At 39.9% G+C, this 16,178-nt stretch overlaps 2 protein-coding genes across 6 annotated transcripts; both read left to right on the forward strand.

Annotated features, from left to right (window-relative positions):
• The first annotated feature begins 434 nt into the window (after positions 1-434).
• On the forward strand, positions 435-2,670 carry LOC121189168 (androgen-dependent TFPI-regulating protein). Its single transcript, XM_041049044.1, has 6 exons — positions 435-599; positions 710-835; positions 927-1,028; positions 1,128-1,243; positions 1,736-1,887; positions 2,012-2,670. Exons 1-6 carry the CDS (start codon positions 447-449, stop codon positions 2,047-2,049), a joined length of 687 nt encoding a protein of 228 aa, XP_040904978.1. The 5' UTR covers positions 435-446; the 3' UTR covers positions 2,050-2,670.
• A 3,148-nt stretch (positions 2,671-5,818) lies between these two features.
• Positions 5,819-16,141, forward strand: herc4 (HECT and RLD domain containing E3 ubiquitin protein ligase 4). 5 transcript variants are annotated; one of them, XM_041049615.1, is made up of 25 exons: positions 5,819-5,997; positions 6,923-7,229; positions 7,328-7,487; positions 7,709-7,785; positions 7,888-8,109; positions 8,198-8,289; positions 9,157-9,287; positions 9,436-9,590; positions 9,716-9,792; positions 9,958-10,082; positions 10,265-10,324; positions 10,708-10,819; positions 11,300-11,489; positions 11,610-11,782; positions 11,910-12,029; positions 12,128-12,226; positions 12,352-12,519; positions 12,848-12,991; positions 13,226-13,392; positions 13,590-13,656; positions 13,771-13,853; positions 14,246-14,429; positions 14,542-14,644; positions 14,758-14,890; positions 15,906-16,141. In XM_041049615.1, exons 2-25 carry the CDS (start codon positions 7,004-7,006, stop codon positions 15,925-15,927), a joined length of 3,090 nt encoding a protein of 1,029 aa, XP_040905549.1. In that variant the 5' UTR covers positions 5,819-5,997; positions 6,923-7,003; the 3' UTR covers positions 15,928-16,141. The 5 variants fall into 5 exon arrangements, 4 of the variants coding, with proteins under 4 accessions (XP_040905549.1, XP_040905546.1, XP_040905547.1 ...); XM_041049612.1 differs by lacking the exon at positions 15,906-16,141 and having other exon boundaries at positions 14,758-15,749; XM_041049613.1 differs by lacking the exon at positions 15,906-16,141 and having other exon boundaries at positions 6,959-7,229; positions 14,758-15,749.
• Positions 16,142-16,178: the final 37 nt, after the last annotated feature.

Here is a 16,178-nt window from a genome sequence, read left to right on the forward strand (position 1 = left end):
CTTCTCAAACTTTTGCCAGCACACCACCTTCTAGTCTGGTCTCTCCTGTCATAATGAGTCCAGGTGACTTCGTCAGAGGATGCAGATTTATTTATTGGAACTGATTTACTTACTTAACAAACTTTTCTTGCATAACACAATGAAACCGATTAAGCTCTCACCGTGAATGAAATTGCCACCAGTCACATGCAACAGTACGTTGGTTATGAAAGAAGGGCTCCTATGCTTCAAAAGAAACAGTGGGCCTCTTGTCTTAAGGTGTCGCTTTGCCTCCACTGCTCGCAAATGTCTCAGTAAGCTCGCACTGAACTACACTAATCTTTAAAGAACCCTCACTGTCTGGAGTACAGCAAGTCTGAAAGGAAAAGACACACTTTAGAAAGTAGTTTTCCCAGTGTTTCATTTATTTTGTTGTTTGTTGGGGATCAGTGTAAGCTCATGTCAGAATGGCTTCAACCCTGAGGAGAGTGTACCACATCACTGCATTCAGCTGGTATGCTTTTGTTGTTAAGAGTCTCGCTGCTAAGGATGGAGAGGAGTTACCACCGGGAATCTTTGTTTATGGAGGACCTTGGAAGTACCTTACTTTTTTGAATTTGGTGAGTACTTTACCTCTGTTACTTTGTGATGATTGTGCATTAGCATACAATAATACTAGTGCAGATGTGAAAAAGGATCATGGAAAACAGTATTGTTGCTTATATTTCAGTTATTGCAAATGTCGTTCTTTGGACTAGCAGCAGTGAACGATCTACAACCTGGGAAAAAGACAGATAGTACTCTGAACAGATGTAAAGACTTCCTCTTCTCTGTTTTTGCCTTCCCTGTGGGCATGGTAAGAAACACTTTTTGGAAAATCTTACTTTTTTGTTGCTGAATAAAAATCATGTTTTACATTAATTCTCTGTTTTCTGCATTTTGTTCAGTTTGTTGTTCTACTTTTCTGGATGATCTTTGCCTATGATAGAGAGTTAGTCTACCCAGCTACTATTGACACCTTCTTCCCTCCCTGGATAAACCATGCTATGGTCAGTAAACTTTCTTTTTGTACAAATTTGAATAATAATCCTTATTCTCATGCCATAAACTGTCACAGATGATGAGTTATTCCTCCACTGTTTTCTCAGCACACATTTGTCCTGCCTGTTTTACTCGGAGAAGTGCTGGTGCAGCCTCACATCTACCCACAAACGAAACATGCGCTGGCAGCATTAGGAGTTGTGGGCTTGGCTTACTTATTTTGGTAAGTGATGAATCATTCAGCAGAATGATGACAGACATTTCCAAACTTTAATTGGCATAACGTTCACACAATTTTCAGACAACTACATCCTTCTTGGTTTAATCTTTTTCATCTGAATCTGTGGCTGAAAACACAGCAGTGTTTCAGTGTGTCTGAGTTCCTACTGTAGCTAGTTTAGACTAGTCCGGTGCAGCAGTGTGGATCAGTTCACAATGCAAACAGCTTGAGGGTAAAAGCTTTGAACCTCCGATAGTCCTGGCTCCTCATGTGTCTGATGGTGCAAACAAGAAACATACATGTTGAGGACGAGACTTTTTTTTTTCTGTTAAGATAATCAGTATCATCAGTGAGGTGGAAACTCTTTGCCAGTGAATATTTGCACCAGACATACTAGGTCTCTAAGGCAAGACAGAACAAGCTGATCTGACAGATACAAGGATACTGAGAATTTCTTTCTCATTTCCTCTTTCTCTCTCCAAACATGTTCTGCAGGATTATATGGGTGTACTTGTCAGTTGGGATTTGGGTGTACCCCCTCCTTGGCCACTTCAGCACTGCTGGTCTGGTGGGCTTCTTCTTTTTTAACATGTGTGTGGTGACCTTGTTCTACCTGCTGGGGAACAAGCTCAACAGCCATGTGTGGAGTAAGTGACATTAACAACGTCACAACTGGAGACAAACAATTGAATTCAAGTTAGCATGCCTCTAATCTCTCTGTCTCTCTCTCTCTGTCTGTGTCTTTTTTCTCTGCTGTCTCCTTTATTCTAGGTAAGGACGTGAAAAAAATGACAGCTAGCACAAAGTGACCCTCAGACTTTCTGCCAAATGGAAATGATCAAACACTGTAATAATCCCTTAAAGTGAGACTATGTTGCTTTTTGTGAGAAGACATAACACATTTTTCCTTTTACAAATTAAAAGTTTAATGTCCAAGCAATAAAAAGCACCATTGTTCAGTTCGTTACACTGAGGGGTTTTGCCTGCTACAGCCTTTGTTGGTCTGGTATGACCAGAAGCTTAGGGCGGCTATTATTAGCAAATCTTAGGTAAATAATACTGTACAGTTAAATTGCAACTAATGTGACTCATATTACTGAGTCATTTCAGTGGTCATGTGATTCTTCTTCACCTGTGTTACAGTTACATTATTTCAGCCTTTTAGCTGAAATAATGTAGTTTACAATTGTACAGTAGACAGTAGTTTAACATTCAGGATGCATTGGTCCATTAGTTGTAGCCACATGTACAGTCTTGCTGTAATTGCTTTATGTTCTGAAACTGCCTATAACAGCTCTGATATGAATATTACAGTTTAGCTTTAAAACTCAGCAACATTGCAAAACACCTGAATAATGCGATTTAAACATCACTGCAGGCCTAATAAAGCAAATGCCTCTGACAATAGCACAAGAAATCTTGTGTCTGTGTCCATATTTCTACCTTGAGCAGTTTTAAAATTGATTTAAAAAGAACATACTGAATATAATATGTTAATATAATGAATCACATGCTCCTTTGCTCATATTCACAGTTATTAAACGAGGGTTAGGCAATAAATGAAGCAGTCAATAGTATCACTCTCACATTAAGCACCATTCAGTTTGTCTCTATGCAAAGGAGATTATTCCTAATTCATTAGCACAATCATAGTCGACATGAATGAAGTGAACATTTTCCATTAATCATGCAACATGTGAAGGGGGTTGCAAGGACAGCTTGACCTGTGGTCATCCATGGCACAGCGCGGAATGGCCTTGATTTGTTGTCATCACAGGTACAGTGATATCTCCAGGAACAGCTGTGTTTCTGTGTCCACTAGCTAGAAGAGGGCTGATTGATTTTTGTTTTTTTTTAAGCGGAGATCAACCAGAATGCAAGTCTCTGTAGCCTTTAAGATGGTGGAGATAGTTCGGATCTGCATCTACCAGTCCAACTGAGAGGATCTTGGCCAGCAAATGCACGTCCTCTTCACTCAGATCCTTCTGTTACAGAGATGAACATCAGATATTTTGTCTCAATCATAATGAATTATTACAACATTCAGCTTTGGACAGTTACTCACCATCTTGTTGTTGGCAGTGGACTCTGGCAGCTGTGATTTTTGAGGTTTAGTTCCCTGGTAAAGATAATAATCATTTCAGAAAATCACACTTTGTTTCCTTCTTCCCCTCACTGGTCACTTCCTAAAGCAGATGTAGTGCCGGCTTTGTTTGTGTCTTAGAAGGTTGCTTTATATTTCATTCTTTATCCAAATTACATTTAAAAAAGCAAAGAAAATCTCCCATCATGCTCAAGAGGAACACTGTAAAAGTTTACTCACCTCTTTGAGTCCTTTTGAAAAGCATAAAATGATGAGGAGAAGGCCAACAATGGTCTGAGAATTAAAAAAAAACATGAAGTCAGTCACAATCTTCAATATCTTGGACAGAAACTTTGATTAATTGACACTGATGCTTAAACTCAGCTAAAAGCTAAAATAATGTAGAAAGAAGTTGTTACTTACTCCCAGCAAGTGCAGCATGTTTCTCTTTCTCTTTGCTCTGTCCTGCTTGTGCACTGGTTTGTAACTTAATGTGGGCCCAATAAGTTCCTCCTGCTCTGAGACATCAGACCACAGTGCGTAACTCACAAGGGAAAAACACCCCTGACGAACCAGTACAACTGGATTTACTGCATTTTCAAGGAACACCTAATGTTACAGCTGAAAGAGCTGGTCATGAGACAAATGGTGTTACGCACATTTCTGCGTAAAATGGGCTGTTGTTGTGGAAAGGCGGCAATCACCGACTCTTACTGTCAACACATTTTCCAGTTTAGACTGTGTTTCTTTATCGTCACCTGCAAATAACAATAGAAGAAAAGTGTTGCACCTGATCTGTGATGCAGCTTTGAAAATTACTTGGAAAAAATAAACCCCCACCTTTCCAGTTACAACTAACATACTTCGAAAGTGTGTCAGTGTTGTTTGGAAGAACAAAAAAAATATTTTTATAGCAATAATTTATTGTGGTTAAAATGATACACGTAGCATTAACAGTGGCTGTGTATGTTTTTGGTTATACACACAGTGTGTTATTCATCAAACTGACACCACTAAAGCCCTCTGCATGTTGTCTGCCAATTCATATTTTAATGGCACATGTTATGAAGCACCAGGGGCTGAATGTCAGTATTAGTGTAAGTAGATTTACTCATGCACAGTACATGCATGAGTACAGTTTTAATGTACTTGTCCTGCACTTAAAAACTTTAATAATATGCCACTTCACACTGCTACTGCACTACCTTTAAGGGGGAATGTGGTACTTTTTTTGTTCCTCTAGGTACTTTGCAAATTGGGATTCTTTGTACATATATTAACCATATGATGAATGATAAAAGAGACTATAAAATATATTACATTGCAATAAACTACCCAACAGTATAAAAGTATTTCAGTGTAACTCCACCTTGACCTGCTACAACATTTAAATGCTGCTCACGTTAGACCAAAAAGAGTAAAATTGTCCGTGGCCATATTTTCAGCATAAGGAGTTTTTCTAATATACTTATGTTTTCAAGACTTTGCACTTCTTTTAAAGTAAAGGACGTGCATTGTTTCTCTTTCCACCTACTGATATTGTGGTGATACAGTGAATTACAGTAGGGACTTTTTTTTCCACTAGAGGGAGCCAGACGTATCAAAGATGTTACCTCATTTGTCACTTAGTCAGGTTGTATGGAAAAAGGCAATTAAGTTCCAGATACTTCCATTGTCTGGAACGTCTTATTAATAATAGAATAGAATAGAATAAATGTTAGATTTTAAATAATACCAACATAGTAATATACGGAATAGATTGCGCAATATTAATCCCATCTCATGTGTTTGTATTCATGCGTATGTATTTGAATTTTAGTATTACTTGACGCCTTTATATATTTTTTGGAATACATTCTTTTTCGAATTGCATTGAGTCATGTTTTGTGGATGCTTATATATTAGAGTTCTACATCATAAGCAGAGTTGTTTGATAAGAATGTGAGGACTGAGAACCTTACTAGGTTTTCAGGTTTTCTGTTTACATTTAGCTCAGCAACATGCACACTCATTCTTCATGTAGACTGTGCATTCACATAATAAACATTAAATGTGTGTGTATGAGTGTAAAGTTCGTTGGGGTGGTGGGAGTAGCGTGTGTGTTTTTGTACTTTCAGTATGTGTACAACTTTAACTGCAGAGAGACGCATGCGCGCGTGCGCTCCATCTAGAACATTTCGGACGCTTCGCGACATTTCTTCACTGTCATAAAGTGTGTGTAAAAGCAGTGATACTTCCGGTTAAGTGAGCATACCTTCACATTAAAGGTCACCACGTTTGAGTTTAAGTTACACCACAGTCACACTCCACTTAAAAAAAAACAGGATTTCAGATAACCTTAACACTTTCAGTATATACTGAAACAGAGATGCAGAGTTGCACTGTCTTCATACGCCTTGCAGTGATGTTACTGCAAAAGAGTTTTATTGCTAAAAGAAAAACCGGACATTCAGAGTCTGTTACAGCTAACCTGACGGTTTTTTCAGCAGCACATTACAGCAGTTGTTGACAGCAGTGGAGCAGAGGGACTGGGGTAGGAATTCACGCAACTAGCTGGTAGTTGGCTTTTAGCATTAAAACCTGAAAATGCGCTGGTATGTGCGTTCCTAATAGTCGGGCCAACTGGCGAGCAAAACACTGGAAAATAGCGACGCTGTCAGATCTGGCAAGTTTGGTAAGATTTGCTGTTTGGCTTTACCGTTATAACGTAACATGACGTAAAGATGAATTAGACCTGACTATAACTTTTAACTACTTGCAAAAACGTAAAGTAATAACGCATCTTTAAGTTGCGTAACTTAGCTATACAGTCACCTCATTAAATTTACTCCTAACTCCATTAAACCCTGACTACAGTTAGCCTGCTAACGTTACAGCACCGTTAGAGAAAAGCTATGGTATATCGATGTCACCACGTGCCGCACGCCTTTACTAAAAATTCTTTCCTTAGATCGTTTACCATCATTTCTAACTGCAACACTTTAACGTTAAGAAATGCCAAATGAACTTGGCCAAGTTGCATCAGTCACGACTGATCTGCCCTGCTTGTAATACGGTGAGGGACTGTAAAGAGGCGTTCTAGCTGTCTAATCCGCGGTCCTACAGTCAGTACTACTTCCGCTATGAATGTTTAAAAACATAATATACATCTCAGAAGAAACAGGACAGTTCTCATTATTATGATAGCAGTTGTTCATTTGATCCCTTAGCATGTGTGTCCAGTATGGTTGAATTAAAAATATTAGCAATACATTTGTTTGAACGCGTTTAGACGTATGTTTTAATTTGGAGTTTCGATCGCCCAAAGCGGAAGTCGTGTTAATAGATCATTTCAGCTAACGTTACTCATCGACCAACGTTATTTTAACTGTAGCTTACTTGGCTAATCTGTTTACATGTTACATAGCCTACAAGCTCATTATGCTGTTGTTATATATATCATTATATCCGAAAGACATTAATTAAGCTAACCACACCTACGTGGCTATTGTATGTAGCGATAATGTTATTTAGCCATAACGTTATTTGGCTGTCTTGCTAGGTGATACAAGCTGAAGTGTATCTTCCAACTAAAACTGTGCATGTATGTGCTCTGTCAGGTTCCATTATCCGAGGTGTCTCTCTGGTCTTCACAGAGACAGGGATCCTGCTTGCGTGTGTAGCCAAAGGGGAGAGCTACAATGCTGTGCTGGGGAAATGCTTCCTACGGACAGCTGGGCTTGGGTGGGATTGATGAGGAGATTGTGGTGGAGCCACGAAAATGTGAATTCTTTCACGGGAAGCAAGTGTGTGATGTGGGGTGTGGCCGCAGGCACACAGCCTTCCTGCTGGAGGATGGGACAGTGTACACCTGTGGCTGCAATGACCTAGGGCAGCTGGGGCATGAGAAGTCTAGAAAGAAACCAGGTTGGTAATTTGGTTTTTTGTTTGTTTGTTTGTTTGTTTTATGGAAACAGTTGGTAAAATCATTCATCATGAAAACATTTGTCTTTGTCTTCTATCAGAACAGGTTGTGGCCCTGGATGCACAGATCATAGTGGCGGTGTCATGTGGAGAGTCCCACACACTCGCCCTGAATGACAAAGGGCAGATTTTTTCATGGGGTCTGGGCTCAGATGGGCAGCTGGGCCTAAATAACTTTGAAGAATGTGTTCGTGTGCCTAGGTAAAGTAAGCAACTGGTTTCATATTTTCTGATTTGCATGAAGCCTGTTTAATTTGTTTTGCATAACACATGATTTGCTTATTGTTCCCTTTGTAAAGACAAAGATGTAATTAAAACAAGTAAATCTATTAGCACATGTTTATCTAAATGTCAATCTTACTTTCATCATTAAACTCTCTTAAAAATCTAATAAAAATTTCTCTCTGCCTGTAAAATCCCAGAAACATCAAGAGTTTGTCAGATGTACAAATCGCTCAGGTAGCCTGTGGGTATTGGCATTCCCATGCACTTTCAAGAGGTGAGGATGGTTTGTACCTACTGAAATGCATGTTTATTCATTCTGCCTTTTATGTTTCCCACCTGTTAAACTGTTTAGTGTTTTACCTGTTTCTTTGCACAGGGGGCCAAGTCTTCTCCTGGGGCCAGAATCGTTATGGACAACTTGGGCTGGGAATAAACGGACAGAGCATTTCCACGCCCCAAATCATTCAGTCTCTGCAGGGTATTCCTTTTGCTCAGATATCAGCAGGTGGTGCTCACAGCTTTGCCCTCACTGTCTCAGGAGCGGTGTTTGGTTGGGGACGCAACAAGTTTGGTCAGCTTGGACTCAATGACACCAATGGTGGGTGGTCAGAGCCCTAAAGCCCTGAAGTACTTGTGAGTGTTCAAACCCTAACTTCAGACCCTTAACGTCAGAATGCCTTTTTCAGATCGATATTTCCCAGCCCTGCTTAAGTCCCTTAGATCGCAGAGAGTGATTTACGTCTCCTGTGGAGAAGATCACACAGCAGCACTGACCAAGTTAAGTTATATACTTTTTGGTTTCTTGATAAATCTGCAGTGTAGATTTGATTTAAAAAGTGGTGTGCTGTTTTGTTGTGGTGAATTGATTGTTTTTACAGCCTGGGCCATATATTTGTAGGATTGACCATCCCCATCATTCCTGATTGTTCTGGTTACATTTCATTGACCTCTGACCAATTGCTGAGATATGGGGACACAAGGACTTAACACAGCTGTGCAAAGGAGTCTTTAGGGCTTTACATATTCAACCTTTCAGGCTTTTCTGATTGTTTTAAACATTTATAATTTTACCAAGATACCTATACCGCTAATTTAGAAGTGAACAAACGATTGAATGGAGGTAAATCATAACCATCATAATCTTCTCTTACAAATAACCCCATATCTCAGCAATTAATGGGAATGAATGCTATTAATATGTAATTAATATTACATGCCATTAATATGAAGAAAGGAAATATATCTGTTTTTATACAGATTAAACTGTATAAAAACAAACATTTCCTTTGATTTCAGTCTCCACTGCAGTTTGACCAGTGGGACCTAAACAACCATAATCTTTTACCAGCTGAAACATTCTTTGGCTTGTAAAGTAGTCTATGATTTTAAAAGTAGACTCAAGTTGTAGAGGAGGATCCCTGCCTGAAGACTTGCAGGTTAAATCTACCCCTGACGAATGATGTGTAGTCTTATTTAGCTTGTTCGTTCCCATTGGGAATAACTGGATTGAAATCACTGACATGATTGCGTCCTGACTGCTTTTTGTCTGTCTGTCCCAGTCCTATATACTGTGTCTGCTAACATTTGGCCTTGTGGTACTTTTGCCCTTGGGAAGGTTGGAATAACTGGTGTGCTGGTTTTACAGGAAGGAGGTGTGTTTACATTTGGAGCAGGGGGATACGGACAACTTGGACATAACTCTACGAACCATGAGATCAACCCCAGGAAAGTGTTTGAGCTCATGGGAAATGTAGTTACACAGATTTCATGTGGAAGGTAAAATTCACAATGTGTTCTCTTACACATTTTATCTCAAACATGGCTAAATTTGTTTTGTGTACCGACTATGTAACTGAATTTTATGTCATAAAATGAAATGTCATAAAACAGTCAAACATTTTTCAAATCATTGTGGAACTCTAAGACAGCACACCATGGCCTTCACACCCTCCTCTGGGAAGATGGACTCATTTGGGCTTGGAGGTAACGGGCAGCTTGGTACACGATCCACTTGCAACAGAAAAAGCCCCGCCCCTGTCAAAGGCCCCTGGGTGGCCACCAATGCTCCAGCCGACACAGGTGAAACACTGTAAATAAAGCTGCATCAAATGATTTAGCAGGACTAGAGGACTGCAAAGAAACAACAAAACCCACAGCAATTTATCCATACATTTATTTCTACCTCTCATTTTATTTGGTTGCAGGCTCAGAGCAGGGCTGTTGTGTCAAGAGGATTTATGCTGGAGGAGATCAGAGTTTTGCTCACTATTGCACTGCCAATGTAAGTTTTCAGGAATAAAAACCTGACAAACCTTACATTCTGAGGCCTTGGTCTTTGATGTTTCTTAGAGATACGTACAAATTTTAAGGAATTTTATTGTAGGAACTGTATCGATACCACAGATACACGTTGGTCTTGTTTCTAATCGTGCTTTTCTTTTTGCAGAACCCCCAGAACATCGATGATGTTAGGATACAAGATCCCCACAGAAGAATTTGCACCTTGAATGAGGATATCATACAAAAATGGTTGAACCATTCACCAGGAAGGCTCCCGCTGGAAATCTCCAAGTAAAGTCTTCTCCTCACAAGAACCATGGCTGACAACACCTCACTGATGTCACTGCTAGTTTTAGTTCATCATAGACACGTTTTTACAAACGGAAAGGTTGTCATGATTCTGTCAGCTGTCTGTGAAGATTTGCTTGTGAAAAGTAGTCTCACTAATTACTTGCCTTTTATGATTCCCTCAGTGAGATTGACCTCGTGTTCTCCTCAGCAAGCTGCCTCAATGGATCGTTTCTGTCGATGAGGTAATCACATTTCAGATGAAGTCCATTTTCATCCACAGTCTGGTCCAAAAGTTCATTTCATCACTGATAACTGTTTATTTTTGTTATTGTGAAATTTTCCTCACTGATTTGATTTCTTTTTCACACACTGTTTACAACCCATATACATCAAATTTAGAAATTCTTACCATATTTGTGTAAGTATCAGACGAGACTGTCAGGGAGATGTTGATTGAGCTGCAACTGGGTTGGAGCTGTAGTCAGTGGAGTTGTATTACAATAAGAGGTATTTCTAATATTCATTTCCCCTCTTATTGTAAGTGAGGTTGTTTTACTTGGCATCCTAAATATGTGGAATGCTACCTTCATCCTCTCATATTAACAGTCTGTTTCTTTTTGCACAGTCATCCAGATCACTACAGTACCAGCAGCAAATGTTCAGGGGTGGATATGAACATGGCTCGCATCCTGTTTCACAGATTGGTTCAACAAGATCACCCTGAGATAGCTCAGCAGGTCAGTGGTCAGAAGAGTATCCTGTTGTCAGTGCAGCAGATCTATGTATTACATTGCTGTTTTCCTACTGGTTTACTTCATATGGTTGATATTTTATGTAAATGTTCACAACATGCAGTCTGCTTGCACAAGTGGCATCATGTTGAATGAATCACAGGAATAAAAAAAAAATAATAGTAATAATAATATACAATAACTTTATGTTTAGTGCAAATCTCAACGACTGCTTGAGATGACTTTTAGTAGACACTTAATGAACTTACCTTGTCTCACAGTGAGACAATGTGTCCTGAGTCCAGCTCCAGCCTCTGCCACCGCTGGCACCCTGTCTCACCTGAATGTGTCACTGTTGATCGTTGCCCCACCACCTTCTCAACGCAGTATTTAAGGATCAAGCACAGAGTCAGGAGTTGCATCAGTTGGGAATAATTTAGATTATTATTCACAACAGATGTGTATACTTTCTTCTGTCTCCATCAGATTGCTGCCAGTTTAGAAAAGAACCTGATTCCCAGACTGAGCAGCTCTCCTCCAGACATTGAAGCCCTGAGACTCTACCTCATTCTTCCAGAATGCCCTCTCTTCATTGACCGAAATAATTATGTGACCATTTCTATCCCGTTTGCCAAATCACTCCTCAGCCTGAAAGAAGCTGCACTGAAGGTGCTAGGTAGGATGAAGAGTATTATTTTTTTATGTTCCATGCCACACACGATGCAACAGTTCCAGCAATTTTTTGCTTTTCATCTTTTTTTTTGACAAAGTTTTTTGGTGTTGTGTTTTGCGTCAGGAAACTGGTGGTCTACGTTTGAGGCCCCGGTCTTCCAGTGGCTGGTTGAGTTGTACAAGGACGTAGTGGTGTATCTGCTCCAGATGCACAAGGTGGGCATTCCTTCAGTGGAGCAGAGAATTTTCACCTGTTTCCTGGACACGTCCCTCCGACTCCTGGAGATCCTGCATACGGTGAGACATGGAAAAAAAAAATATCCATGGGCTGGTGTTACACTAGTTGTCACATGTCAAATTCATACATTAAACCATAAAGTGCCTTGACAAACAGTTGATAACATCCGCTTTCCTGATGCTTCAGGTGAGTGAGAAAGCAGGACACATCATTCAGTACGACAAATTCTACATCCATGAGTTGGATAACCTGATAGACATCAGAAATGACTACGTCACATGGATTCAGAGGCAGATGTACCCACTGGTGAGTCTGCTGTTGATGTCAGCTCCATGATTCACTTCATTACATTAGTCTGTGTTCAGGACAGTGTGATCCACTTGTTTACGCCTCTGTATCCTCAGGGTCATGATGGTGTGGTGACTCTGTGCAGTTATCCCTTTGTATTTGATGCCCAAGCGAAGACCACCCTGCTTCAAACTGATGCTGTCATACAGATGCAGGTAATGTACAGTAAATCACTCACTCATGTGTCACTCCGTGTAAAGGAGCTGAATCTAGTGCGGTCAAATGATTTGGGACCATATGACACTCTCATCATTCACCGTCCCCTTTGTTGTGTTGATAGATGGCAGTGGACCAGGCACAGATGCAAAACTTCAGCTCCATGTTCCTGCCAGCAGTGGAATCTGTTAACCCGTGCCTCATCCTCATCGTCAGGAGGGAAAATATTGTTGGAGACACCATGGAAGTCCTCAGGAAGTCCAAGAATGTTGATTACAAGAAACCTCTCAAGGTAAAAACTGCTAGAATTATATTGACAAAGGATCAGATGACTGAAATATGTATGTGAAAGGTGTTGCTCAGAGTGAGAAACCCACAGAAAAGCACCCTGACTCTGCAGTTCCCCTCAGCTCTATGGAGCCTTTCAACATGAAAAATTGTAGCGATAACATAGAGTTCTACTAATTAAATGGCTTAAATTAAATAATGATGTTGTGGATGGATGGCTGGGTTTATAAAATATTATGTACCCAAAAGTGTTCTGCTACTGAAATACATATAGTATAGTAGTAGTATACATATAGCAGTACTGCTGCTTATGTTTGCGACATCCATGGCAGGTGATCTTTGTGGGAGAAGAGGCGGTCGATGCAGGAGGTGTGAGGAAGGAGTTCTTCCTCCTGATCATGAAAGAGCTGCTGGATCCCAAATACGGCATGTTTCGATACTACGAGGAGTCCAGGCTCATCTGGTTCTCAAACAAGGTACTTTACTGTATAATTCACCTTTGTATACTCGCGCTGCTGAAATATCATCCCAGTGTTTTTCAAGTGCACTCTAAAACACCCTCAGTAATGGGGACGCTGAAGTGGTCGTAACATGAACTGGCACATGTAAATGCCATATCCTGTTTTCAGCAAACCAGTGAATGCTTGGATGTAACCTATAAGAAAATGCCCTCCATCAAATCTTTGACACCCAGTGACTGTCCCTTGCAGACTTTTGAGGACATTGACTTGTTCAACCTCATCGGGGTCATCTGTGGTCTGGCTATCTACAATCTCACGATAGTGGAGCTCAACTTCCCCGTGGCCCTTTACAAGAAGCTTCTGAAGAGGAAGCCAACGCTAGACGACCTGAAAGAACTAATGCCAGATGTGGGAAGGTCAGATCAGGGAACAGTCGTCTGAGGTTTCCATTTAACATGTTTATGGATGTCAGTTTACCTTGGTATTTTCTTTGCTGCATCTAAAATTGGATCTTTTAATGTTGTGATTGCAGTATATTACCACTGAGTGTTAATACTGAAAAATGATATTGATAAATATGTTCAATATATATTTGTCTGTCTTGTAAAAATAGGAGTCTGCAGCATTTACTGGACTACACAGAAGACGACCTTGAAGAAACGTTCTGCTTGAACTTCACAGTAAGATGATTGTCAAACAGCCGTCTCCGTGGTGCTTAAAGTATAAAATACATATCTTTATAATAATAATATCTGTGAATCATATTAACAAAACATAAACACTTTTTTTTCCAGATCACAGAAGAAAACTACGGTGCCACAGAGGTTTTGGAATTAGTACCAAACGGCGAAGACATCAATGTAAATAAATCAAACAGGTAAAATTTTGAACAATTTTCCTTTAAACAAAAAAGCGGTTTTAAATTTTTAGAAATACATTTTTTTGTTTTGTTGCCAAGAGTTAGATGAGAAGTTGTGTCCAGCGTTAACAGAATCGAGCCCCTCAAAAGCTCAGTGATTAAAAAGTTCTGTGTTGTTTAATTAGTTCAAAGACTTAAGTATAAAACCAACGTTCTCAGAAATCTGGGCATTTTCCAAAATGTCAGACTATTCCTTTAAAAGGCAGTGTCTTTCTGCTTAGGTGTTTCAAACCTTTAACTAGTAAACTGTGTCTGTCTGTCTCTCTCTGTCCTCCATGTGCATTTTACACAATATGTTCTCAGATAAAACTTTACTTTCACATCAATTCCCTTTTTTTTCCCCCCTCCAGGCAGGACTTTGTCAATGCCTACGTTGACTACGTTTTCAACACGTCAGTGGCCCCACTGTTTGAGTGCTTCTATGCAGGTTTCCACAAAGTGTGCGGTGGAAAAGTTTTAGAGCTGTTTCAGCCAAACGAACTTCAAGCCATGGTCATCGGCAACACCAACTACGACTGGACGGAGCTCGAAAAGGTCTCGTTTCAAGTATTGATGAAGGAAAATGTGTCTTCTCACCAACTCCTGTTGACAAAGTCAGCCTAATAAGTTTAAATAGTTCAAATGTATTTTTGTCTCCACTCTTCAGAGTACTGAATACAAAGGGGAGTACTGGACAGACCATCCCACCATCAGGCTCTTCTGGGAGGTGTTCCATAGTCTTCCTTTAGAGAAGAAGAAACAGTTCCTGTGTAAGTGCCATGGTCCATATACAACATCAGAGAAGCTGGTTTTTTTTGGCAATGTGAATTTACACAGGTTTTGTGTTCAGTTGGAAAAGTGAAAGTGTCTCTTGCCTTTCCAGTATTTCTCACGGGAAGTGACCGCATACCCATCTTGGGCATGAAAAGCCTGAAACTGGTGATCCAGCCCACTGGTGGAGGGGAGCATTATTTACCTGTCGCCCACACCTGCTTCAACCTGCTGGACCTGCCCAAGTACACGAGTCTAGAAACACTTCGTGAGAAGCTTCTACAGGCTATAGATCACAATCAAGGCTTCAATCTTGCCTGAAAGTCCACAGAAATGCCTAGAACTCCATGTCCAGACTGTTGATGGCAGCCACATTCCCAAACCTTTTGTTTTGCAGACTTCTCTGTCTGAATTCTGCTGTAAGAGTTGAGCACTGGTTTGGAAAGAGGAGGAGCCCACATGACATTAGAAATGGATGTCTAGACTTTCATGTTAATCTTGATTTTGATTTTCCAGCTTTTTCCATGCCATCACAGTATTTGATGCCCTATTACAAGCTGATTCAAATTTGATATTGCTCTTGTAGATATGCTTTTATTCATGTTTGGATATGACAAGTATGATGAAGCAAACTACTGGTACACACTGTACAGGGCATCTATGCAGCCACATAAACACCTGTAAAATATAATCAGATGCGGCAGCCCTACCTATCTGAAGCTTATAATGTAATGAAATAGTGAGATGTTTCTGTTATGTTTATACTGTTGGGCACGTTTCAGAAACACCTCAAAATATAATGTAATCCAAACACTGTGGCCTCAAAATGACCAGATTTAATTAGAAAAAAAACAAAAAACAAAACATTTTAAGCTCCACTCTGGTAGTAGTTGCTCACACCATATTTTACAGGAGTTAATGATGCTGTGTCCACTCCCTGTGCATTAAACGTTTGAAACCAGACAATGTAAACTAACTCTCTTAATGTTAAGTTCTGTTGTGACATTTGATTGAGAGCATTGCAAAGCGTTTGCTTTAGATCCTGAGTGGATTTTCTCGGCTGTAAGCCTTAAACAGTCCACAAAATAAAACAAAGTAAAGCCACTTGAAATAAATGCGAGTGACTTTGGGGATAAAACACCATCCTGTTGTTTAAGTCATTTTTATGTACTGTTCGTTGGATCATTGGCTGATTGATGAAATGATTGAAATGAAACATGAAAATTACTAACATAAAATGTTTAACTTTCTTTTTTATAGGCAGTGCACAACCACAACTTAAACGATGGGAAGACAAAAATCTTCAGGTGATGTATACTCTCCAGCTTTATAGGGCAAGTCACAGCTACACTATGGCATGCAAATATGATCACTGAAATTCAGTTATACCCAGAGTTTCACTGATGGCAATGACTGTGCTCCCATGAAAGGCAGATCAGTTTAGCTATAATCATTTTTCTTGTCCCTTTTTCAAAGCGTGATGGATGCTGAACTGTTCTTTAATTAAAATCCTGACAACAGATTTCCATCCAG

The sequence above is a fragment of the Toxotes jaculatrix genome, chromosome 11, assembly GCF_017976425.1.
Source record: "Toxotes jaculatrix isolate fToxJac2 chromosome 11, fToxJac2.pri, whole genome shotgun sequence".
NCBI lineage: Eukaryota > Metazoa > Chordata > Actinopteri > Toxotidae > Toxotes > Toxotes jaculatrix.